The sequence below is a fragment of the Urocitellus parryii genome, chromosome 6 (genome assembly GCF_045843805.1).
Source record: "Urocitellus parryii isolate mUroPar1 chromosome 6, mUroPar1.hap1, whole genome shotgun sequence".
Lineage (NCBI taxonomy): Eukaryota > Metazoa > Chordata > Mammalia > Rodentia > Sciuridae > Urocitellus > Urocitellus parryii.
In genome coordinates, this window is record NC_135536.1 from 111,533,192 (window position 1) to 111,558,359 (window position 25,168).

Consider the following 25,168-nt stretch of genomic DNA (forward strand, 5'->3'; position numbering starts at 1 on the left):
CTGGGATCCATTTCAAATGAAACCTTCCACTTAGATACCTCTTATGTGCTCTTCAGCTATAGAAGCAGACTTCTCTTCATAGCCCCTATGAAGCCCCTGGGGAGAAGTAGCCAGGCATGGTGGTGCACACTGGCAATTCCAGTGAGTAGGGAGACTGAGGCAGGAAGATTGCAAGTCCAAAGCCAGATTGAGCAACTTAGCAAGACCCTGTCTCAAAATAAAAAATAAAAAGGACTGGGGATGTGGCTCAGTGTTTAAGTGCCCCTGGGTTCAATCAATTAACTTCCATAAAATTTCATTGCCTCTTTGGGTTGTATTGAGTCTGAAAAGAAAATCATTGACCGAAATACCAATGTGAACTCTACAACCTCTTCTCCCTCGTGGTTGAATTTAAAGTGGGTGCTTGTTCCTGAAAAAGAAAGTAAAATTAACAATACATCATTGTCAATGCTACCAAAAGAAGAATCCTCCAGTGTTCCGATTCCTGAAAATTGGAAAATTGTTTTTCTTTCCATTTTTCTCCCCTCACAATGCTGGGGATCCAACCCAGGGTCTTGAGCATGCTAGGCAAGTGCTCTGCCACTGAGGGACACCCCATATTATTTCCCATATTATTACAGAATTTCAAGTGATGTTTCTTGTCCAAGTTCTCAGGGGGAAAAAGAGAGAGAGAAGTCAGATCACCCTAGGGGTTTATTTTTTCTTGAATATTGGAAGGAAGTGTTGCTGAGTTTGTAAGCAACTTGGTGGGTCTCATTCCTGGTATTTCTGTGATGTTCCAGAACAACCCCCACTGGTTTCCTAATGAAAGGAAGTTGTAATGAAAGCCATATGGAGAAAGGCGTCATGTTTACTGCCTGCAACAATGTGGGGCAGAGCTGCTCTCTCTCATACACACACACACACACACACACAACACACACACACACAGAGGCAGGCAGGCAGGCAGTGTGCCATGGTCTTAAATAGTTACACAACTGCCAGCAATCATTTCCTTAGGCCGGGGTGTTGCCATGGGGGCAACCATTAGAGTTGCTCAATGATATTCTTTCCTCTCTTTCCAGGCATGTAACAGAATTATGCTCCCTCAGCCCTCCCCCTAGAGTTGGGTTTGGCCATATAACTTGTTTTGACTCATGAAATATGAGCAGAAGTGAGATATGTCCTTTTTATGTGGACCCTTTAAGGGTTGCCATATACTTTTTCCTGCCTGGGGAAAATCATGGAAGCACATGGAGACAGAGCCTTCTTCAGCCTGGTTCCTAAGGGGACCAACAGTGATCTACCTGAGGAGGAGCATGAGCAGGAACTACAGCTTTTGTTATTAAAAAAACAACCAAGAACTGGGTTAAAAAAATTCCTGCAGCATAAAATAATTTGTTATAGAAATTAATATCAAAAGAAGGATGCTCCCACAACAGAAACCTAAAATTTTGATACTGACTTAGTGGTTGGGCAATGAATAAAGAAGCTGTTAATGGAAACAAGAAGGAGCACAATCCTTGTTGTGAAGTGGTGAAATATTTGGCAAAACCAACACCTTTGATAACTTGGAAGGCAAATAATATACTTAATGTACCTAAATCTCTAGAGAAGCGCTTGGAAACTATGATCACTGTGTATGCTGAGCACTGTTGGCTGCACTTGGCCATATACAAAAATTACAAGCTTCTAAATGAATGTAGAAGTTTGCAAATAGAAATGAGAGGGAACAGAGACATTCCAGAAATTTGATATTTTATGAAGCTGGAAAAGCTAAACTGATCCTAAACCTCATAAAGGAAGTATTTTAAAAGCCAAGTAAAACTCAGCCTCTCAATAAGGGTCAAATTAAAGATTTCTAAAACCTACCATTAAAACCTCTGGCTGCATTGAGGTATCTCAGAGTAAGGATACAATAAAGATTATGGTTTCAGCAATGTTGTCATGTAAAAGAAATAACCCAGGAAAGAGACAAAGGAAATAGCTCTCTTACATCTGATAAGGCTGAAACCCGATTCTTGAAATTAAGAGAAAGAAAGGCATAGAAACAAGAAAACAGCCCTTTTTATATTTGATTTAGTGACAGGGTCTCACTAAATTGCTGAGGCTGGCTTTGAACTCTCAATCCTCCTGCCTCAGCTTCCCAAGATGCTGGGATTATGGCAACCATCATGCCTGGCCTGAAATCAAAGTTTTTGAGGAAACTCAAAAGAAAAGTATCACTCTGAATTAAGAGACTGTCCTGTATAATACTAAACACAACCTTTGGACCTTGAATCATCTATAGGCAGGAAGCAGGTAAGAAAGTCTAAAAATTTCTATGGAAGATGTAATTTCTTTCTTTCAAATTTATTTTAATTAGGTATATATGACAGCAGAATGTATTGTGAACAACTGCAGCACAACTTTACATTTCAATGGTTGTACACGATGTAGCGTCACACCATATGTGCAGCCATACATGTACCTAGGGTAATGATGTCCATCTCATTCCACCATCTTTCCTGCCCCCATTTCCCTGCCCCACCACTCCCTCCCCTTTGCCCCAGGAAGATGTAATTTCACTTTATATGTGGCCAGATGATTATGAAGAAGGAATAAATTTCCAGGAGGCAGAGCAAAGGACCACAAAGAACAATGTCTCATCAAGCAAGTGGCATCAAACTGTTTGGGGAACATTTCTCAGCTAAAGGACAGAAGCCCTTGATACATCGGCCCAATGGGTCTTCAGAATTGCTACAGTTCTCCATCTTCTATTTGTCTCTCATTTTTGTTTTTGTTTTTATTTTTATTTTTTCCTTCCAGACAAGAACATTTATCCCAGAGACCCTGTTCCTATTCTCCCAATGTTTGAGTGGCAAGGGCTGAGCAGAATTTTTGTTGTTGTTGTTCTGGGGATTGAACTCAGGGGCACTCGACCACTGAGCCACACCCCCAGCTCTATTTTGTATTTTATTTAGAGACAGGGTCTCACTGAGTTGCTTAGCGTCTCGCCATTGCTAAGGCTGGCTTTGAACTCTCGATCCTCCTGCCTCAGCCTCCCAAGCCACTGGGATTACAGGCATGCACCACCACACCTGGCTGAGCAGAATTTTTTAACTTTTGTATTCTCAGATTAGGGCAGTCAGACTTAATCTAGAATCTCCAGATTTGTGAAACATCCATAATTACTAATAATAATATTTGAAAGTGTTTTACACATTGTAAAAATATTTTCCCATATTTTGTTTCATTTTTGTCATTATTTCAAAGGTAAATATTCTAACTTTGTAGTCAAAAAGTTGAGGATTAAAAGACTAGACCATTTTATATGTTTTCATAGCAAAATATTGTTACTATGGTGCTAATAACTAGCCTGAGAAGAATATTACACAAAAGTAAAATTTTAAATATGGTTGAAGGAGGAAAAAAGTTGATAAAAGCAAACAAAATTCTCTATTAGCCTAAGATACTACCTGGGAAAACAGGCTTGAATAAGATAGTACAATGAGGAATCTGACATCCAGGAATGAATACAGGGAGTGTATTGTCAAGGGAGTGCGATTGGGATACTTTCGTAGATGGCATTGCCGGTAAAAATTTTTGCCTACAGTGAGGTTTAGTTTGGTGAGCTGCTAAAATGTAGATCCTCACATCTCTCACATAAAAAGTCAAATATTTAATTGTTTTATGGAGTGTTAAAAATATCAACTTTGAATAAGCCCTTTAATTCTGTTATTGCCTCCGGATGAAGGCTGAGAAGATCCCTGGTCACATTTCTTGGAGAGTTATAATGTCCTGCCAAACTTAGATGTTTCATTCTGGCTATGACAAGGTAGATTGTATCCAACTAATTCTTTTGCCAAAAATGATTGTGAAAGCTGGACAAGTTTGTAGAATATATATCCATATATAAAATCACTGCTTGAAGGCAGAGGAGGGCAACCCAAATAAGTTTTGCATATGAGGAACAAGAGTCCTTAAGCATATAAGTGTCATATTTACCCTCAAATTTTTCTTTGAAGACATTCTCAAATCATACTAGGGAATAGATCCAAACAGAAATCACAGTCTTGTTTAGCTGAGGAGAAAGAGATTAGAATCCAGAATTGTCAAACTGTTGCCAGGTACACTGGCGCACGCCTATAATCCCAGAGAAATCAGGAGGCTGAGGCAGGAGGATGGCAAGTTCAAAGTCAGTCTCATCAATTTAGTAAGCCCCTAAGTAACTTAGTGAGACCATGTCTCAAAATAAAAAATAAAAAGGGCTGAGGATGTGGCTCACTGGATAAGCACCCCTGGGTCAATTCCTGGTACTACTACTACTACTACCAATAATAATAATAATAATAATAATAATAATAATATTGTTAAACTATTGGAGACTTGAGAGTCAAAATCCTAGAGCAAAGGTCATCAAAGGAAAAGCCCCCCAAATTTTGCCCTGTTTAAATCACTGATAGACTTCTCTCTGTGTTTGAATATCTCAAGATTCCAAAAAACACAACAACAACAAATAACAGCAGCTAGAAGGTTAAAGATCTGACAAAGATTTCAAAAGGGCCCTAACAAACACTCCAAACTTTTTAAAAAATATTTATTTTTTTTTTAGTTGTAGTTGGACACAATACCTCTATTTTATTTATTTATTTTTATGTGGTGCTGAGGATCGAACCCAGGGCCTCACATGTGCTAGGTGAGCACTCTATCACTGAGTCACAACCCCAGCCTCAAACACTCCAAACTTTGAGTGGCAACTTCAGAAGGACTAAGTTCTAGGAGTAAGGACACTTCTCTAGGACAAAAGACCAAATACAAAGAGGAAGGAGAAAAATTTAAACAGACCAGAACCAACAACATCAATCAACCTTTGATATGTCAAGATGACCTGACATTTCTCTATCTGCCTGCCAAAAGCAAAACTTAACACCCTCTTTGAAGGACAACATCATCATCTAGAGCCTCAATAGTCTTCCACCTTAAATGACCAGCACACAATAAAAAATCATAAGACATGCTAAAAGATAGGGCCAAGTAATTTAAAACAGAAATATATATATGACCCTCAGGTGATTCAGATTTTGAAGTTATGAGACAGGGACTTTAAAATAACTATGATTAATGCTCAGGTAAAAGGAGGAAAAGAATTATAGAATATTCTTTAGAGTGACAGGATAATTTCATCATTGTTCTAAATCTATTTTTTTAAAGTCAAGCAGAAATCCCAGAACTAAAAATTATTATGACAAAAGTTAATAATTTAATTCATTAGTTGAATAGGGGATCATAAAGAATTATAACTACAAGATAGGTTAGTGCAAATATTACAAAGGGAGAAAATGATGAAAATATAGAACAGGGCCTTAAATCATATGTGGGAAAAGGAAGAGAAGTCTAACCTCCATGCAGTTGGGCGTCTCAGAAGGAGACAAGAAAGAGATTTTAAATAAATACTGAGAATTTTTCAAAATTGGTGAAATGATATCAAACTGTATATTCAAACCATACTTCGAATCTCTGAGAAGATAAGGAAAATCACACTTGGACACATCATAATTAGATGGCTGAAAGTCAAAAAGAAAGAGGAAATCTTAAAAGCCCATAAAATAATAAAGGGATGTTATCCTCAAAGGAGCAATAATAAGACTGATATCTGAGTTTTCAACTGAAACTGTAAAGGGTAGAAGACAATTGGATCATAATTTTAAGTTATGGAAAAGAAAAAAAAAACCTGTCAACCAAGAATTCTATTTCCAGAAGGGGAAAAAACAATCCATAAATGTCCACAGGTCCCTAGGAATGACACCTCTGTGAACTTACTCTGCATACAGGGATTAGAGGCCAGATGGTGTCCTCCCTCAATACAGAAACATTTGAACAAAGGGAGAAATGCAATTCTAAATGAGAACCACTTATTGGAGGTGACTTGCTCTATTTGTGTTAATAATAGAGCCCCGGAACAGCATCGGCCCACAGAAGTATAATGTAAGCCACACATCTGACCACACAGATAATTTAAATTTTTCTCAGAGCAATATTTTAAAAGTAAAAAAGAATAGATAAAGCTAATTTTAATGATACTTTTGGTTAATTCAATTTTTCATTTCAACATAATCAGTATAAAAATTATTTAAACATTCCACAACTCTATTAAGTCTTTGAAAGTTACAGTCCTTGAAAGCTGTGTTTCAATTTGGACTAATATTTCAAGCTCTCAGTAGCCTCCTGTAGCTAGTGGCTACTACACAGCACAGTAAGAAGTGTGCAAAGGGTAAAGGGCAGTGGGTCTCCATCCTGGCTGCCTTAGGATGCCTTGAGTGAGGAGCTTTGGAAGTACAGATGCCCATGCAGGGCTGCCAAAGGGTGAGGCACGTAGAGCACTCATATTCAACACAAAATTTAAGGAGGGGGGGCGGTAAAAGACTCTCAAAAATAAAGATAAATAATGTTTTAGTACATTTTATTTTAAAAATCAAACTAAAGCTGTGCACGGTGGTGCACTCCTATAGTTTGGGAGGCTGAGGCAGGAGGATTGTGAGTTCAGAGCCAGCCTCAGCAACTTAGTGAGGCTCTAAGCAACTCAGAGAGACTCTGTCTCTAAATAAAATATATAAAAGGGCTGGGGATGTGGCTCAGAGGTTAAGTGTCCCTGGGTTCAATCCCCAGTACCTAAAAAAAAAAAAAAATCAAAATTAATGCAAGATATTGTGATGAATAAAATATCAAATTTTTCAACAAAAATAGAATCAGTGATACTCTTCTTCTACCTTCAGGTTCTAAGATGGATCAGCATAACACTGCCTAGGGCCCACTCCAGACCAAATAAATCAGTATTTCCAGAGGTTGAGCCCATGCATTATATTTTTGGTGCCGTGGATTGAACCCAAGGGTACTTAACCACTGAGCCACATCCCCAGATCTTTTTTTAAAAAGATACATAGATATAGATATATGGATATAGACATATATATATATATTTAAATATTTTTTAGTCTTCAATGGACTTTTATTTTTTTATTTATTATATGTGGTGCTGAGAATGGAATCTAGTGCCTCACACATGTCAGGCAAGTGCTCTACCACTGAGCCATACCCCGGCCCCTTTATATTTTTTTAGTTGTTGATAAACCTTTATTTTTATTAATTTATATGCAATGCTGAGAATCAAACCCAGTGCCTTACCCATGCTAGGCAAGCACTCTATCACTGAGCCACAACCCCAGCCCCTCTTTTCAATTTTTTTTTTTTTTTTTTTTTTTTTTTTTTTTTTTTTGGAGAAAGGGTATCACTAAGTTGCTTAGGGCTTTGCTAAATTACTGAGGCTGACTTTGAACTTTCGAACTTCCCAGTTCCTGGGATTACAGGCATGTGCCACTACACCCACCTTGGCATTATATTTTTTAAGCACCCAGATGATTCTAATCACTGAGGGCCATTGTTCTACTTCAAGGACTGTCCTAATGCTTGGATTTCCTAAAAAGTGAGAAACTGATAACTGTTATCATATAATTCTGTTATGTAATTTCTTTTACCAAACTTCCAAAGTAAAGTTTTCCTTTTTGAACTTCAGTGATGGAGATCTCACAACTTCACAGGGCAGCCATTTCCACTACTGGACAACTCCAGGGCCACATCTTTCTTATCTGGAGAAAACTTAAAATTTTCAAAAAAGGGCAAAGCCACATATATGAAAATAAATGCATGATATTTTATTTAACAGGGAATTAAACAGATGGTATAACCAGTTCAAAAGAAAATCCAAAAGTCAAGCATCTTTATAGATCAGGAACATTGAAATAAACATGCAAATTAAGGCAAAAAAGGATTTTCTACAAGAGGACCAGGGGAGGAAGTCAACTGAACTCCATCAAACCTGACAGAATTTGTTTGTCCATCAGCTGTGAAATATCTCCCATAGAATCTGTCAGATGAAGCAGCAGGGTATGCTGCATACAATACATCATTTTCCATTGAAGTAAAAATTATTTTTTACCCAACGAATTTCTTCCTTTTTCCCCTGCAATTGCTCCTCCATGCTTTTCGAATTCTGATATGCATGAGATTCACCCAGGAAGTGTGCTTAAATCCTTCAAGGATCCTGAGCTTGGATAGTGCTCATGAAAATGCCTTTTTAGCAGACACATTAGATGATTCTGCTGCAGGTTTCTGAGGATCATTCTCAAAAAACATTGTTGTAGAACATACCTACCTACTCTGTTTTCTTTTTTTCTTAAAGATAGAGGAGAGAGAATTTTTTAATATTTATTTTTTTTAGTTATTGGCGGACACAACATCTTTGTCTGTATGTGGTGCTGAGGATCGAACCCGGGCCGCACGCATGCCAGGCGAGCGCGCTACCGCTTGAGCCACATCCCCAGCCCTACTCTGTTTTCTTGAGATGGCCTTTTCGAATGTGCTTCTCATAATATTTGAAGATAGCTCTAGTTTTGGTTTGGTTTTGGTTTTGGTTTTGTTCTGGTTTCGGTTTTGGGTGTGTGTAAGATACTGGAGATTGAACCAGGGGATTCTCCACCATTGAGCTACATCTTCAGCCCTTTTTTTTTTTTTTTTTTTTTTTTGAGATAAGGTCTTGCTAAATTTCTAAGTCTGGCCTCGAACTTGCCCTCCTTCTGCCTCAGCCTCCCAAGTTACTGGGATTACAGGTGTGCCCTGGCTCGATTTTTATTTGAATCAGTCTTAGTGCTCTTGGTGGGGTATATTTTCTTTGCTTCCAAGATAATATGCTATTTCTTTTCTTCCCACTCAAATCTCACAGGACAGACAAGGAACTATTTTCATATTATATGAACACCTGAAGAGAGACAAGCTGGGCATGCTGTGAGTATGGCGTGTGTCTATGGGATGGATAAGCAAAGAAAGTGACTATCACATCCATCAAGAGTGGTGCTTCTCATGCACTTGAGTCACCATGTCCATTTATTGGAAGTCTATCTTGTTTTATTTAGATCTTCAGGTATTTCATAAATGTGTTGGTCAAGATTTATAAATATAATATCTATAATCAAAGGTTAAGAGCCTACATTTAACACATTCCACTCAAGCAAGGTGCAACAAAATCTATTCACATGGGATCAGCTCAAATGTCCCAAGGATTGCCCTTCTTGCATGCTTTGAAGAGTGCTCAGGTGATTTGGCAAGTGTTCCTCCAAAGGGAGGGTCAGATCCAATTTCTCCCCTGACATAGTCTTCTCAAGGTATGTGTGCTGGGCAGCACCCTGCTGGAAGTGATCTTTGCTCTCATCAATCCTCTTGAACTTGTGCAAATGTTCTGTTTTTTTTCCCTTTGCATCTAAAACGTGGCTACAATTTCATCTAACGTTTGAAGTCTTAGATGTTTCTCATCATCCAGGAAGAGGAGAACTGGGGTGTTGAGTCCTCCACTCCAGTCTCCACTCAGGCCCACCCAGAAATGAGACCGCCATCTATAATGTCCCAGCTAGCATGCATTGCCCAGGTGTTCACTTCTAGGGTGACACCTCTGGACATGCCTAAGGGAGGAACTACCCTTGGCTTCCTGGCGATGTTCAGTCCCATAGCTCTCTCCCTTTCCTGACCCTTCCCCTGCCATGTTCTCTCCAAAGTAGTCCCTATGATGCTAGGGCTGTGGCTGGACATGAGTCACAAGCAGTTAGTGTGACTAGGAGAACCAAGCTGTCAACTGGATTTGAACTGGCAAGCTGATAAGAAGTTTCTAGAGACACAGTCTAATTAAGCAGGAAAGATTCAAGATCCAAGCTTATGTCTAAGCTCAGGAATTCTGACGAATGGGTTTGTTAAGTACAAGAACTAGAAATGAGAATGCAGAGATATGACCTTTGTCTTCCTGGGCATCAGATAGCATAGAAGGTCAAGTGCAGAGGAAAGGGTGGGCTAGGACTGAAACCACACAAACCTTCAAGCACATGAGATAAGGAAGGGAGGGGCGAGCTCCCTTCAAGTGATAGGTGGGCCTAATCCAGTCCCAGGATGCAGGTGTGGGGTCATCCCAAGAGGCACCCAGTTCACAGCTGAGAGTCAGGAAGGGAGAGCCTGACCATAGGAGCACAAAGTGGGTGCCACTTTTGGAGACCCAAGCCAGCAGGGAGATGGCATGAAGAAAGTCTGTTGAAAGGTGACAGAGCCCAGCAGACCAGGGCAGGACTGGCATCCCAGAATTGATGGGACAGTGTTAACAGGGCAGAGACAGAGTTCCTGAGGCGGCCTCAAGAAAACTGATGCTGCTGGGTCCTTGGGCATAGAGGGGCCAGGTAAGAGGAAAACTGTAACAGAATTTAGGAGACAGAGAAGAAGAGATATGAGCAAAGGAACCCCCCTCACCAAGCCGCCTTTTCTACTGTCTTCTGCCTATTAATCTCATCCCTTAATGCAATCATGCAGCCAGAGAGTGCTAGGGCACTCACCACACGGCAAAGTCCACACCGAGCCTCGTATAGGGAACTGGTACATCACGCAGAGATGATGGGCCTGTTGCCCCTACTTGTGCAAGTTTGTACAGAATTTGCTAGTGTACTTTTGTGAATATTAGAAAAGATTAGAATATTAGAAAAGATTCCAGACTGTTCTGGAATTCTCACTTGCATCTAGCCATGCCTTCTCGAGTGTGAGATGAAAGGGCAGAATCACTGCACCTTTGTTAGGCCTGGTGGTGAGATGTGAACACAGGCGTTTGAGAACAGGTGATTTAACAGACAGTGGGACCGCCCAGGGGACCACCCAAGTTTATAGAACCCATGTTGAAAAGAAATCATGAGTCAATAGAAACTTTCCTCCGAGCACCTTAATTTTTCTGGAGCTTCTTAATTTTACAGGAGGCTTCTCTGGAGATTGCTGGGCTTTTTTGGCTTTATTGCAGTCAGGTGGTACCAGGGGGACAGCATGCACCTGCTGCTGCCTTAGGAAAGGTGAGGGACTCCAGGAGGGGACGACTTTATAGACCAGGTGTAATTCAGCTTTTCTGGGATAACTTTCTACTATCTGCAGGCATTCTGGGATATTTCTGAGAAATAGTGAAATTGGAAGAGAAATTTTAAGGAAAGGGAAATGAAAGGATCTCCAGAAATGAAGGAATTAACAGGACCCTGCTACACACACACACACACACACACACACACACACACACACACATGCGAGTTTGCGCCCCCCCACACACACACCTGTAATTTCTTTTGAGAATAGGTCTCTATTTTTATTCTATGTATGAGAAGGATGTGGGGAGCTTGGTGAAATGACATAGTCCTGCACCCCCAAACCAAAGATGTTGGTTTTGTTAATCCTGGGTGAAGCCCAAGAATCTGTTTAAAGGAGAAGGAGAAGGAGAAGAGAAGCACCACCACCACCTGGGGGTTTAATTCGTACTGACCCTGTGGTAATAAAACACAAGTTGCTCTTCAAAATTGCTGCCTGAAGTTGCCTTTGGCTATTATTTATTTTCTGAAAGGAAGCAGCATTAGTGTTTAGCAGCTGCGAGGAGTAAGCCATCTTGGATTTTGGTAATGTCACTCAAGAAGTCCAGAAGCACTGACTTAGTCCGGTTCCCTCATTTCAGAGAAAGGAAATGAAGACCTAGAACACTTAAGTACCTTCCCTCAAAGTCACACGGTCAGTGGCAGGACAAAGAGCCCTGGGCTCCTGTCCTAGCACCTGGGAGTTTTGATGTGACCCTGACCCAAGGGAAATCCTGAAGAGGCTGGAAGGCAGCCACTTCAAAAGGGACCAAAGCCCTAGACTCTTAGGACTTAACTTTTGGCAACAACCAGGAGAAAAGCAGTCCCAGGTATTTGGGCAGTTGCCTTAAGAGGCAGCTTTTTAAAAAATTGTCCCTTCTCAAGTGAGTACAATTAAAAAGAAAAATCAATCCATTCACTTAATTTATTTTTTTCATTTAATGGAGTTTTTAAAAAATCACCAGAAAAATAACCTGGAGTTTTGTTTCCAAATGAAAACATAAGCAATCTAGTTGTCTAGAGTGTTTTCCCACCATACTATAATGCTACAGGATGTTTTTTCTCTGAAACCTTCTTAAAGTGGCCATTCTGCTTTGTAAAGACAGCCATTCATGATTGGGTCCCCATTCTCCCTCAGCGCAAGTTCAGCAATTTCATAAGCAGCAGGAATCACTTGTACGCATGACATAAACAATAAACCCCAGTCAGAAGTCTCCAGAATCCAGAGAAACAAATTTCTCTTTGGACAAGGAAAGTGTGAGGCATGAATGATACTTAGCAGCAATTCTCTTTAAACAGTTTTTCATTTTATTTTTTTTAAAGAGAAAGTGAGAGAGGAGAGAGAGAGAGAGAGAATTTTTAATATTTGTTTTTTAGTTCTCAGCGGACACAACATCTTTGTTGGTATGTGGTGCTAAGGATCGAACCCGGGCCGCACGCATGCCAGGCGAGCGTGCTACCGCTTGAGCCACATCTCCAGCCCCTAAACAGTTTTTTAAATGAGTTAATACTACTGTCCTAGCTCAGTAGTAGCCTTTTGCTAGAAATGACTAAACCTATTGCTATCATCTGCTAAGTTGATTAATAAAAAAAATATTTATTACGCAAACCCTTTTTGTTGACAAGTTAAAATGGAGCCTCATCTTTCATATCTCCCTGAAGATTGCCACCTTGTGAGATTGAAAATACTCATTAAATTCCATCACCAGACGCACAAATGAGAGGGCGATTGTTTTCAAGCATGTGAGGGGAATCGTTGGTAAACTCATTTGTTTGGATATCATTAACAGAACAATCGGTGTGGATCTCCAGGGGGTCCTCATGACCTTTGCTCGCAATCTCTTCATCATCCATCAAGAAATATCAACACCTAATATGCAAGGCGAGACCAATTTTAAGGTGAGGTGTTAATTAACTAACGATCCTGGTTAATTTCTATACAAGGGCTGAAAATACCTCATGCTGTATTGTAAACAAGTGCTAAACCATCTCTTTTTTTATTGTAAGCAGTACATATTTTACAATGTGCTGGGTCAATATTGTAAGGTTCCCACTGAACCTGTTAGTTAAATTTTATAGTTTGAAACTTTTTCTTTGAAATATAGTAGGCTTGCTTTAACTTGGTGCCATATTCGAACCCCAGGTCTTGCGACAACAGCTTTCTGATGCTGGAGGTGAAGTTGAAACATCACAGTAGAATCAGAAGAGAGACTGTCCCAGCCAAAATTTGTGAATGTGACCTCTCTGTTTCAGACAATCTGTTGTCTAGGGAGCAATTCCTAGAGAGCCCCAGTTTGTAGAGCCAAAGAAGTCCTAATGCCTAAAAGGACAAATTGTTTTAGGCAGAGGCAAGAAAAAAGTCCCAGCTATATGTGGGCTGTCCAGCCCCCACGATTCCCTCAAAGTGGGGTGAGTGTTTCCCCACTCACCTTATTGAAGCCTCCATGTGGCCTCTAAAGATGTTCCTTGAAGTCCAGTTGTGGGTGACTGACTAGAAGTTTCCACATTCTACAGTCCAGGAACAAGACCTGTGAGGGAGTTTTTAAGATCCCAGCTGAACAGAGATGACGGCTCAGTATCAACCAGTAAGGTCTGAATCTGATTCCGAGGCTGGACCTTCATTGCGTTTGAATGAGTCAAGTGATTCAAAGGACTCAATTAGAAATCACATAAGTTTTTCTCTTACGGCCCAACTAAAGCTTGATAAAAATGTAATTTTTATTACATTTTTTAAATTCAATCTGGAGCCTGCCCTCTTTAATAACAATGATGAGGATAACTACATTTTACTCTTCAAAGTGATATTAAAATCTGGGACGATGACCATTGCTTTTCCTACAACATGATAGAGAGGATTCCAGAGGGAGAAATCTAATAGTGAGTCGGGAAGCCAGAGTGGGGAGGGGCCAACCGGTTCTTCTATTTTATAGCTAATAAGTTGAGCAAGGTTGCAGGACATAAGATCAATATACAAAAACCAGCTGACCTTCTATATACTAGCCATGATGGATTTAAAAAATAAAATACAAACCATTATGGTTGGATCCGGAACATCTCCCAAAGGCTCAGGTGTTGGAGGCTTGATTCCCAGGGCAGTAGGGTTCAGAGAGGGCCTTTGGGAAGTGATTGGATCTCAAGGCCTCGGAGCTCATCAGTGGATGAATCTACTGATGACTTCATAAGTTGATGGCAATATTAGCAGGTGGTGGAAACTACAGCTGGTGGTGCCTAGCTGGAGGATGTAGGTCACTGGCAATGAACCCTGGAAGGGTATATCTTGTCTTTGACCATCCCCCAGCTTTGCTGCCTGGTGGCCATGAGGCCCTGCTCATGGTGTCCCGCCCCACCTCAGGCCTAAAGCAACAGGACCATGGCTGAAGCCTCTGAAACCATGAGCTAAAATAAATATTTCATTCTCTACCTTGTTCTTCTCAGGGATTTTGTCCCAGTGACAAAAAGCTGAGTAACACACAAACCACTTCAAATTACAATAGTATAAAAAAGATGAAAAATTTATGGGTAAAGTACAATACTGATGCACTAAAAACTTCTAAACATTGGTGAAATTAAAGAATACCCAAAAAAGTGGGAGGATATTCTATGCATGTAGAAGTCTATTATATTTCTAAGTTTGCAATATTTCCCAAATTGATCTATAGATTTAATGCAATTTCTATCAAAATTTCATCTGACTTTTAGTAGAAATTGACAAGATGATCCTAAAACTTGTGTGAAGAGGCAAGGGACTCCGAATAGTCAAAATAAGGGGAACAAAAAATTTCTCAATTTCAAAGCTTACTACAAAGCTCAAACAATCAAGATGGTGTGGTACTGGCACAAGAATAGGCATACCGATCAATAGAATAGGATTGAAAGAAGACTAAAAATAAACCCATACATGATGATTAATCGATTTTCAAAAGGGTTCCCAGACAATTCAACAGGGGTAGAATGCCTTTTTAATAGAGGGTAGTGGAACAAATGGATAGTCATATCCAAATAATAAAGCTGGACCTTTGCCTGACACCACATTCAAAAAATAAGTCAAAATGGATCAAAGACCTGACTGAAAGAGCTAAAACTATCAAACTCTTAGAAGAAAACAGTGTTGTAAATCATCATGATCTTGGATTAGCAATGGTTTTAGGTAAGATGCCTAAAGCATAAGCAACCAAAGTATATATAGATAAATTGGATTTCATCAAAATCAAAAGCTTCTATTTGCCAGGCACAGTGACACATGCCTGTAATCCCAACGGCTCAAGAGGCTGAGACAGGAGGATCGTGAGTTCAAAGCCAGCCTCAGCAACAGCGAGGCACTAAGCAACTCAGTGAGACCCTGACTCTAAATAAAGTACAAAAATAGGGCTGGGGATGTGACTCAATGGTTGAATGCCCCTGAGTTCAATTCCCAGTACAAAAAAAAAAAAATCTTCTGTACATCAAACAACACTGTTAAGAAAGTGGAAAGACCACCTAAACAATGAGATAAAATATTTGTAAATCATAAAGATCTAGCATCCACAGTATGTAATGTACTCTTATACCTTAAGAAAACACAGAATATCCAGTTAAAAAGTGAACAAACAATAGACATTTCTTCAAAGAACATATACAAATGGCCAATAAGTAGATGAATAAATGCTCAACATCATAAGTCATTAGGGAAAAGCAAATCAAAACCACAACAAGATACCATTTATACCCACTATGATAGCTTTAATTTAAAAAGACAATAACAAATTGGCAAGCACATGGAGAAAATGGAAACTATAAAACTCATACATTGCTAGTAAGAATGCAAAATAGTATCACAGTTATGTAAAGTTTGGTAGTTCCCCAAAAAGTTAAATGCAACTGGGTGTGGTGGTGCACACCTATAATCCCAGTGGCTCAGAGGCTGAGGCAGGAGAATTGTTAGTTCAAAGCCAGCCTCAGCAATTTAACAAGACTCTAAGCAATTTAGCGAGAAGCTGCCTCAAAATTTAAAAAATTAAAAGACTGTGGATGTGGCTTAATGGTTAAGTGCCTCTAGGTTCAATCCCTGGTACCAAAAAAAAAAAAAGTAAAATGTAAAATTACTATATGATCTAGCAATTCCACTTCTACATATACACCTGGGAATATAGAAAATACAAAAATATGCACATTATGTTTATCAAACCATGATTCATAAAAGCCAAAAAGTATAAACCATCCAAATCATTGACTGGGAAATAGATGAATTCCTTTATAGTATATGGACAATATTCATACAACAGAATATTATTCAGTCATAAAAAAGGAATGAAGTACAATAATCTGTGCTGCAATATGGATTGACCTGAAAACATGGGAAGTGAAAAAAAGCTGGTCATAAGAGGACAAATACTGTACGACTGCAAATATATAAAGCATGAGAGGTAAGCAAATCCATGGGCACAGAACGTAGGTTAGTGTTTACCAGAAAGTGGGGGAAAGGTAGAAAACGGGAAATGACTGCTAACAGGTACAGGGTTTCTATTTGGAGCAGTGAGAATGTTCTGAAATTACACAGTGTTGAAGGCTGGTATTTACCAAATACCACTTAACTATATACTTTATAAAGGTAAACTTTATGGTAACTCAATAAAAAATAATTAAAGGACTGGGAGTGGGCTCAGTGGTAGAGTACTTGCCTAGTATGTGTGATTCCCTGGGCTTGCTCAATCCCTGGCATCACCAACCTCCACCCCCCCGACTCTGCCACCACAGAACCCAAAAGTTAAGTAATTAATTAATTAATTAATATGGGAAGGTGTTATTTTACTCCCCAAAGACCAATAGAAATAAGCTTTCCCGGGGCTGAGGCTGGGGCTCAGCGGTAGAGCACCCACTTAGCACGTGCAAGACACTGGGTTCGATCCTCAACACCACGTGAAAATAAATAAATAAAATAAAGATATTGTGTCCAACTACAACTAAAAATATATTTTAAAAAAAAGAAAAAAAATAAGCTTTCCCTTCAGCTTGCTGGACATCTTTATAGGATGACCAGACCAAACTTCTCAAATTATCTGTAGTAAAGAACTTATTTGTGGGCTGGGTTGTGGCTCAGTGGTATAGCACTTGCCTACCACATGTGAGGCACTGGTTCAATCCTCAGCATGACCAAAAAAAAAAAAAATAATACAGTTATAAAAAAATCTTATTTGTTTTGTTTTGTTTCTGACATATCATGCATTAATATACTTATGTAAAATACAACAAAATTGAATTATCAGAAGAATGAAGTAAAAAAATTTAAGCTATAAAAAATGTAAACTTACTTTATGATCCAGCAATTCCACTCCTGAGTAGTCCTGATTACCTACTTGAGAATACTGAGTTTGCATTGGTTAAGAGACTAATCAGAGCAGATTATAATGTTTTCATTATTAAATTTAATAAACAAATTTCTAGGAAGTTTTCTGACTTCTTTTAATTTGGGTTTTTTTGGGGTTTTTTGGTATTGAGGATTGAACTCGGGGGCATTCGACTGAGCCACATCCCCAGCCCTATTTTGTATTTTATTTAGTGACAGGGTCTCACTGAGTTGCTTAGCATCTCACTTTTGCTGAGGCTGGCTTTGAACTCACGATCCTCCTGGCTCAGCCTCCTGATCTGCTGGGAGGAATGTGCCACCATGTGTGGTTTTACTCTCAAATTTTTTACTCCTTTCAGCAAGACTGATAGCAAATAATCCATAGATGGGTACAGGTCAGAGCAACACACTTTGAACAGAACCAGTCCAAACCGTACTTAACTCCACAAAGAAACAAAGGCTTGAGGGATTAGTGTTTGTAAGAGGTCTTTAAGTGATGAATGTTTTTTTTTTTTTTAATTTACCAAGTATTTTTTATTAGTTACTGTCCAAAGCACAAGTATAGAAGACCTAATGACATCATCCTTTCCTCTTTTATTTGGTTTACCTGGCCAATTCAGAATGTTGTTGTTTTTATTATTTACAGACCGCCATTGATGATATTGAAAGTATTCTGAAAGTAACAGAAGAAAATAAAATCAGATCCAAAGAGAAGCAGTCCAAATACAGTGATGACCCCTCCAGGCCTGATGCCAAGGCACATTAAGATTTTGGATACCAGTCTGGAGCAGGAAAGGGCAGTATTTCTTTTGTTATAGGAATAAAAGTCAGGGGAAATGATTTTGTTTTGTTTTCTAAGAGACAAATCAGAACAAATTATAATGTAACGCTCTTTTTAAAACTGTGTTTATTAAGTGATATTACTTCCCTCCATGAAACCCAAACTCGTTGGTGTTCTCACTTGAGAGTGTCAAACAATCCCTTCCTCTTCCCAAACTAGGGGAAAAAATAATCTTATAAAAGAAGAAAGGGACAAGTCTAACTGATACTTCACCTATTTCTCTGCAAGCTCTATGATTATGCACTTTTCCTTTGTTATGTTTTATAAAGTTTTCTCCGATTTCTATGATTCATATATTTTCTACATTTCAAACATTGAATAAAGGCATAGTCATTGCTCTTCTGGAAAAATTTTTTTTAAAAAAAGTCTTTTTTTTCCCCAAGTAAATAATATGAATTTTTTAAACAATGTTTTATCATTCTTTCTTTACGCCAAGCCCCATTGTTTGTTGTTACTGCCTTTCGCCAAAGAGTTAGCCAAGGCCCATGTCTGGTTTGCCAGAGCAGGAGAAGGGATCTAGGTGGCAGCATCTGCTCTTGGTTTAAGATGCAGCGTGACTGGAGCCTGAATAAACATTGGTGTTCTCTAGTTCTCTGTTTCACACAGCCCTGCGACTCTCCCTAGCTGATTTCAACAGCACCTGCCAAGGCAAATGGTTAAAGTCTTGCAGGGCTGACACTAACTCTCAGGATTGGCTTCTTAATTGTACCCAAATATTTCTACATCAGTCACCTTTACTGAAGGGTGAAATAGCAAGGTACAACACCAGAATCACGTATCAGTTGAAAGAATGGCCTTTGTATCTATAAAAGTACTTGAGTGTGTGGGGGAGATAAATATTTTTTACCTATGGAATTTCGATCATTTTTAAACTGCTCTTGCCACAGGCTATGAGTTTCTGGAGAAAATTAACATTTCTCAGTGTGTCCGCTTTTGTTTTGCCATAGTTGGAAATGCATTCATTAGCTAGGTTTCCTGCCTGCGCTAGGTACAACGATGACCTCTTTTTCTTGCCAGATCTCTAATCCATACGAGGGGCCTATTGTCCAGACACTTGACGGATAGGAAGTCCTACATGCCCATTAGAGTCGAGCCTCTATTGAAGCCAGAGCAACATAAGGTCCAAGAGACTCATTAGTTCACTGGCACAATCGTGTCCTGAGAGTAAATGAAACCCTCTGTCTCCTTATGGCTCTCATCTGCTCTGGACTTTAAAAGAAAACTGTCTCCGTTTTGTTCAGCCCAGCAGTGGATCATTCACATGGCGAAAACCCCCGCTAAACAGGACAGAACTGTTAAATCCATCAGGGAAGTTTTGTTTGTGGATTTTGATTAGCACTCCCAAGCCTCAAGCTGCTGGCAATAGGAAAAGGAGTCCGCTCTCCTGTATGATTTTTGAATTCACATGATTGGTTTCTCAAACAATGCCACTTGCCTCCTTTGCATATATCATTACCATATACTGCAGAATGCTTCCAAATTCAGGCCTTCTCTCCAGAGTCAGATCTCACTACAACAGGACCAGGAGCAAGGTTCTCTGCCTAAACACCTACTGCTTCAAAATGAAAAGGCGAAAAATTGGTATAATAAAACAGTCACTTCAACTAATTAAGTGGAAGAAGCCAGAGGACCAGATTAAATTAGTGAAATGTTTTAATTACAGAACATTTAAAAAGAAGCATAGTCCATTATCTTTTAGCACATACATGCTATAACAATACTGTGCTATGGGTAAACTACATTAAGTTCGGAAAAAAATTATTCCTATGTACACAGTGTCTGAAGTACCCCAAACATAATTTAGTCAAGATCAATGACTGAGATTTTACTATTATAAATAGGATACTGAAATCTCTGTTGGTAAGAGGATTCTTGGAAAATGCTGTATCATTTTTCAGGAAGTTTGGGGGAAATCAACTTTGTATGAAAAACAACTCATTGTTTAATGTGAATGTTTGCAAGTGTTAGAGAAGCAAATGGTACTAACCATTTAGGAAAGCATTATTGGATAAATATTACCCATTTTATATCACCTTTAAAGAAACAAACTAGATGCTAACATTAAGTACAGACAACCTGTGCTGTCTGTCTACATTTCCATTATTCACTTACATTTACAACTTACTGAATACTTGCTAGGGGCTCGGTGTACTGTGCTATATTTTGTTTTATTGCATCTTTCCAACAAATCTATACAGGTAGGTACTGCTACTGTCTTCATTTCACATACCATGAAATTCAGATTTATGGATCTCATCCCATGCTTTAGGCTAAATGAAAATAAATTTAGGATTTGCTGTCTTTTATCATAAATCCTAGTATGTCATGTAAAGTAGAAGGTTCGGTTTCATTTGCTCCAGGCCACACATGGTTTCTCTCTTCTATCACAAATTCTAGTGTGCTTAACATGTAGAACAGGTTCATTTACACATACCTCCTGCTAATAAAATCAACCTGTGCAATTGGCAGCATCATAAGACAACACAATCATGTAAGCAAATAAATCAGAAGAAAAAGTGGTCTCAGTGGAATTCTCTGGTGGCGAGGGATCTATAAAACTTTGGTGGGGGAAAAGACACCAGGAAGATTCAATAGTTTGGAAGCTGAAAGTCATTCCCTCCAGTTTGGAGAGTTGGATATGGGGGCAAGAAAGCCTGAAAGTAAGGCCAGAAAGGGCTTCCAATGAGGTGGAAAATAACCAGGCAGGTGCTGTCTTAGCTATGTCCTCCAACAATTGTAAACATCCAATTTTCCAATCATAAAAATATGTCTTTTATCCTAAGTAATATGTTAGTAATCTATCTGATAGCTTTAACGATTAATAATCATTTGTATTCTTCTGGCACCTTTCTTCTAAAGAGCTCAAAGCGCTTTACATTTATTATCTCATTAATTTCCAACACTGTCCCTGTGGGGAAGGTAATAAGTATTTTAACATTTAAATGTTTATCTTTCAAATTTTCTCAAGCATAAATTAATTATATTTCCAAAAATGTAAATGTTCATTAGTTTTATTTTACTGTTCCTCTGGCTTTCATGTGCATAAGGCACTTGTTCAACTCCTTAAATGTACAAACCAGAGTAAATTGCATTTGGAAAACCATAAATTCAGTTGCCAAGATAATGTGAGGGTGGACATTGGGTGAGGGATGAGTTTGCTTTTGCTTTTCTCTCTGGAAAAAGCTTGGTCCAACCCACTGCAAACACAAATGAAATGTGCTGGGGGTGGCTCCTCTGTATTTTCCTTATCCAGTTTGTTAAGGTTTGGATCTGGTTTGGGTGTGTCCCCCAAGGTTAAAGTGGGGAGCAGGGTGCCCTATGTAACAGGTGTTCAGAGGTGGTGGGTCTTTAAGAAACAGGGCCGTGAGGAAGGTGATTTGGTCAACCCACCCATGGGGTGGGTTGTTGTGATAAAAGAAAACCACATAAAAGAAAATCCACATGCTTGAGCTTCTCTGCTAGTAGCTATTTCCCTTCCCAGTTCTCTGAAAAGTTGTGACACAGCCAAGGAGGTCCTAACCAGATTCTGGCACCATGTCCTTTGGGCTTTTCAGCCACCAGAATCACAAGCCAAACAAAACTTTCTTCTTTATTGAGAACCCAGCCTCAGGCTGAGGATACAGCTCAGTGGTAGAGCACTTGTCCAGCATACACAAGGCTCTGGATTCAACTCCCAGACCTGAAGAAACAAAAGAAAAGAAAAGAAAAGAAAGAAAGAAAAAAGAACCGAGCCTCAGGTATTTTGTTATAGCAACACAAAATGAACTAAGAAAATATTCCTTCCAAAATGTGTGCCACAGAAAGTCATGATTGCATCTAAAAGCCTGAGGCAAATGGAGCTAATATTTATAGTATTTTTTAAAAGTTTTTCATTATCTTCTTTTTATACCTTTATTTTATTTATTTATTTATTTTTTATGTGGTGCTGAGGATCGAACCCAGTGCCTCACATGTGCTAGGCAAGCGCTCTGCCACTGAGCTATTGCCCCAGCCCAAGCATTTTTTTTTTAATGTCATGGAACAAAACTCTGATGCATTCTATTAGGAGTTAGATCCCAACGAGTCACAGAATAGTAAGAGCCAGGAAATGGTCTCTGCAACCCTCCCTCTCTCTGTCTGGTCATATCTTCCTCAATTTTTTATCTAGAAAAATGGCAGATAGAAATACCTGCTCCTTAGGGAAGCAGTAGAGATTAATTGGCCAATGTTGGGAGAGTGTTTCAAAGATGAAGCATCCCACATAAATGTTTAAGTATTATTATTACATTGCTACTTCAAATGGAAGTTCTAACTTTGAAATGTGATTATACACTTTCCAGAATAAACCCTTCATAACCACATGTATAGGTTTATTTTTCACTGTAACAGTCTAACTCATGGTTGTGAAACTTTATTGCACTTGATGGAGGGCCTTGGCTTTTATTAGTTTTAAACTGCTGGTTTCTGGGGTATTTATGTAAATGAGGGAAAGATACCAAAACAGTAAATAATAAGCATATCCCTGCTGTTTAAAAATCTGTTGGTAAAAACAACTTTTGTTTTGTTATAAGGAAGTCCTAAACATAGCACAGAAAAATATAGCTTGAACATCTATGCCTAAAATAGTTTAGAAGGGTTTTGTTTGTTCTTTGCTTTAGTTTTTGTTTTCTGGGGGGTTTTGTTTGTTTTGGATAGTGGCTTTCCCCTAAGCATTTTTGTTTTCTTTTGTTTCTACAATTGTATATATGTGTACACACACACACACACACACACACACACACACGGGGCGGGGGATGGTGAGTAAAATGGTACATCTAAAATTTTTTTAATTTAATACACTGTTATAAAGTCTACCAGATGGCTGGTTATAGCTCCTGGAAACAAGGCCACACCCAGGTTTATTACGTTTGCCTCATAAGGAAAGTTATGATGAAATCATGGTCCCATAAACTTGACAACAAAATAGCAGACCTTCCATTGGTTGCAAAATAAATTCCAAATTAAAATTTAAAAAGATTCATTTAAAAATTCATGTCACTTTACTTCTCAGCAGAAGACACAAAATACTTATTTTTCATTTATTGAATAACTCTATCTAGGCACACACTATTTCCAAATTCCCTTTATAACATTTTCCCATTCATTCTCATGTTTTTTTAAGTTGAATATAATAACATTCCTAAAAAATCATTTTCAAAAATTGTGAAAAATTAGAAATATCTAAATGTTCAATAATAGCATGTTGCCTATTAAAGATCTCTATGCAGCTAGCAGAGAGTCATATGCTACCTACCACAGGATACAGCCTTTCCACTTGGAGGCACTTGCCCAAAAGAAAAAGAAGCATATGTCCACAGAAGGACTTGTACTGCAACGTCTAGCAACTTCCAGCCAAAACCTGGAAACAACCCATGTGTCCTTCAACGGATGAATGAATGAAAAAAATCTGGGATACACATATAGTGGAATACTACTCAGCAATGGGAAAGAATGAACATCGATAAACTCAAAGCCATCACATAGAAGGAAAAATCCTAGACAAAAAGAGTGTATTCCCATATATCTAATATTCTAGGAATATAAAATATAGCTAGTGGTTGCTGGGGACAGCAAATGAGGTTGGAGTAGGGCGAGGAGGGACAGGAGGATGGCAAAGGGGCAGAAGGAAAGTTCACTTGCTGATGTCCATTGATTCCTTGGGTGTTATACACATGCTGAAACTTAGCCAGTTGTACGAAGACAAACAAAGCCACACATTAGTTAAAGTGGTAAGAGTGGATTTAGTAATACAACAGCGATAGGAGATCAGTGTGAGCTGAACTATACAGAGGTAACTGGGCATTTTAAAGGGAGAACGAGGGAATCGACAGGGAGAGCACAGCTCAGCGGAGTCAAGAAGGGACTGGTTCAGGCAAACCCACCTGGGTGTGCTAACTGACTAACTGGCACTTAAGGAAATCACGCTCCCACCTTCCCTCAGACCCGGGAACTACCTTCAGGTATCTGCTAAAATAGACAGTAAATTCCTCAGCAGCCTTGAGTGTTCTCAGGCAGGCATATTTAAGAGGAGTTAGGGTTGTCTTAGGGATGAGGTCTTGAACTTCATACACCATGTCAGTGTTTAAGTCCTTACAGGCCAAGACCAAGGCCTAATTGAGAAGAGGACTCCGAGGAGGCCGGCTCAAGTTTAGTCAAGGAGAAAAATCTCTGTAAATGTGTGCAGTTTTTGAAGGTCAATATTACCTCAAAAGGCTATTTTTTTAACAAATGCATTAGCATATTAGAATATGCTAGAAGAAAAGATTTATTCCCTATTAAATAAACATATTGCAAAACAGCATGAAAACTATGACACAGAAGACTGTAAGGATAGCTGCCAAAATTTTAACACTGGCCACTTCTTAATGAGGGGATTTTGTTTTTCCTTTTTTAATTTTCTATTTCATAATGAGTCTGTTTTTAATTAAGAGAGTAAATGAAATGAAAATATAATAGAATGGGAGGAGTTGGGAAAAAATATATGAGTGTCTTTATTATAAGTTCTGCTATCCGAAATGTCAATGAAATTTTTCACAGTCTGAGAACATCATCAGCACCTGCCTGGTCCAAGCTCCCAAAGATGACACCAGAGAGCAACAGCATGGTGCCCCCATGATAGGGACTGATTTCATTCTACACCTGTTATCCTTAGTCTATTATAGAACTCACACCAGACCACAGCTTTAGTCAAGCAAATAGAACGCATAAGTAGCTAAATGACCCCATTCACCTGTGCATATTTGGAAGGACAGAATAATGGTTATGTGGCATTTGTAGATTCTCTAAATGGCTATAGAATATGCATGACATTTGCTTTAGACTTAAAAGTCTTAATGGGTTTTAATTCTTGTTCTTTAGTTAATGGACAAATAATTTCTCCTTTATGGCTATCAGGACAAATAATTTCTTCTCTCAGGCACATAAAGTGAGGAAGTGGAAATGATATTTCAGCTTCCTTCCAGCCCTATGTTCTGTATTCTATGCCACCATCATCAAAGTGTCAAAAGGGAAAATTTTTACATGTCACAGAGGAGGTGGTTTTTTTCTTCTGATTCTTCTTCC

At 38.9% G+C, this 25,168-nt stretch overlaps 1 protein-coding gene across 1 annotated transcript in view; it reads left to right on the plus strand.

The window, feature by feature from the left end:
- Iqch (IQ motif containing H) overlaps window positions 1-12,799 on the plus strand; it is a 124,717-nt gene extending 111,918 nt beyond the window's left edge. The window contains exon 12 of the mRNA XM_026408830.2: window positions 12,716-12,799. Within this exon, the coding sequence (XP_026264615.1) occupies window positions 12,716-12,799 (84 nt within the window). The remainder of the gene's footprint in view (window positions 1-12,715) is intronic.
- The last annotated feature ends 12,369 nt before the right edge of the window (window positions 12,800-25,168 follow it).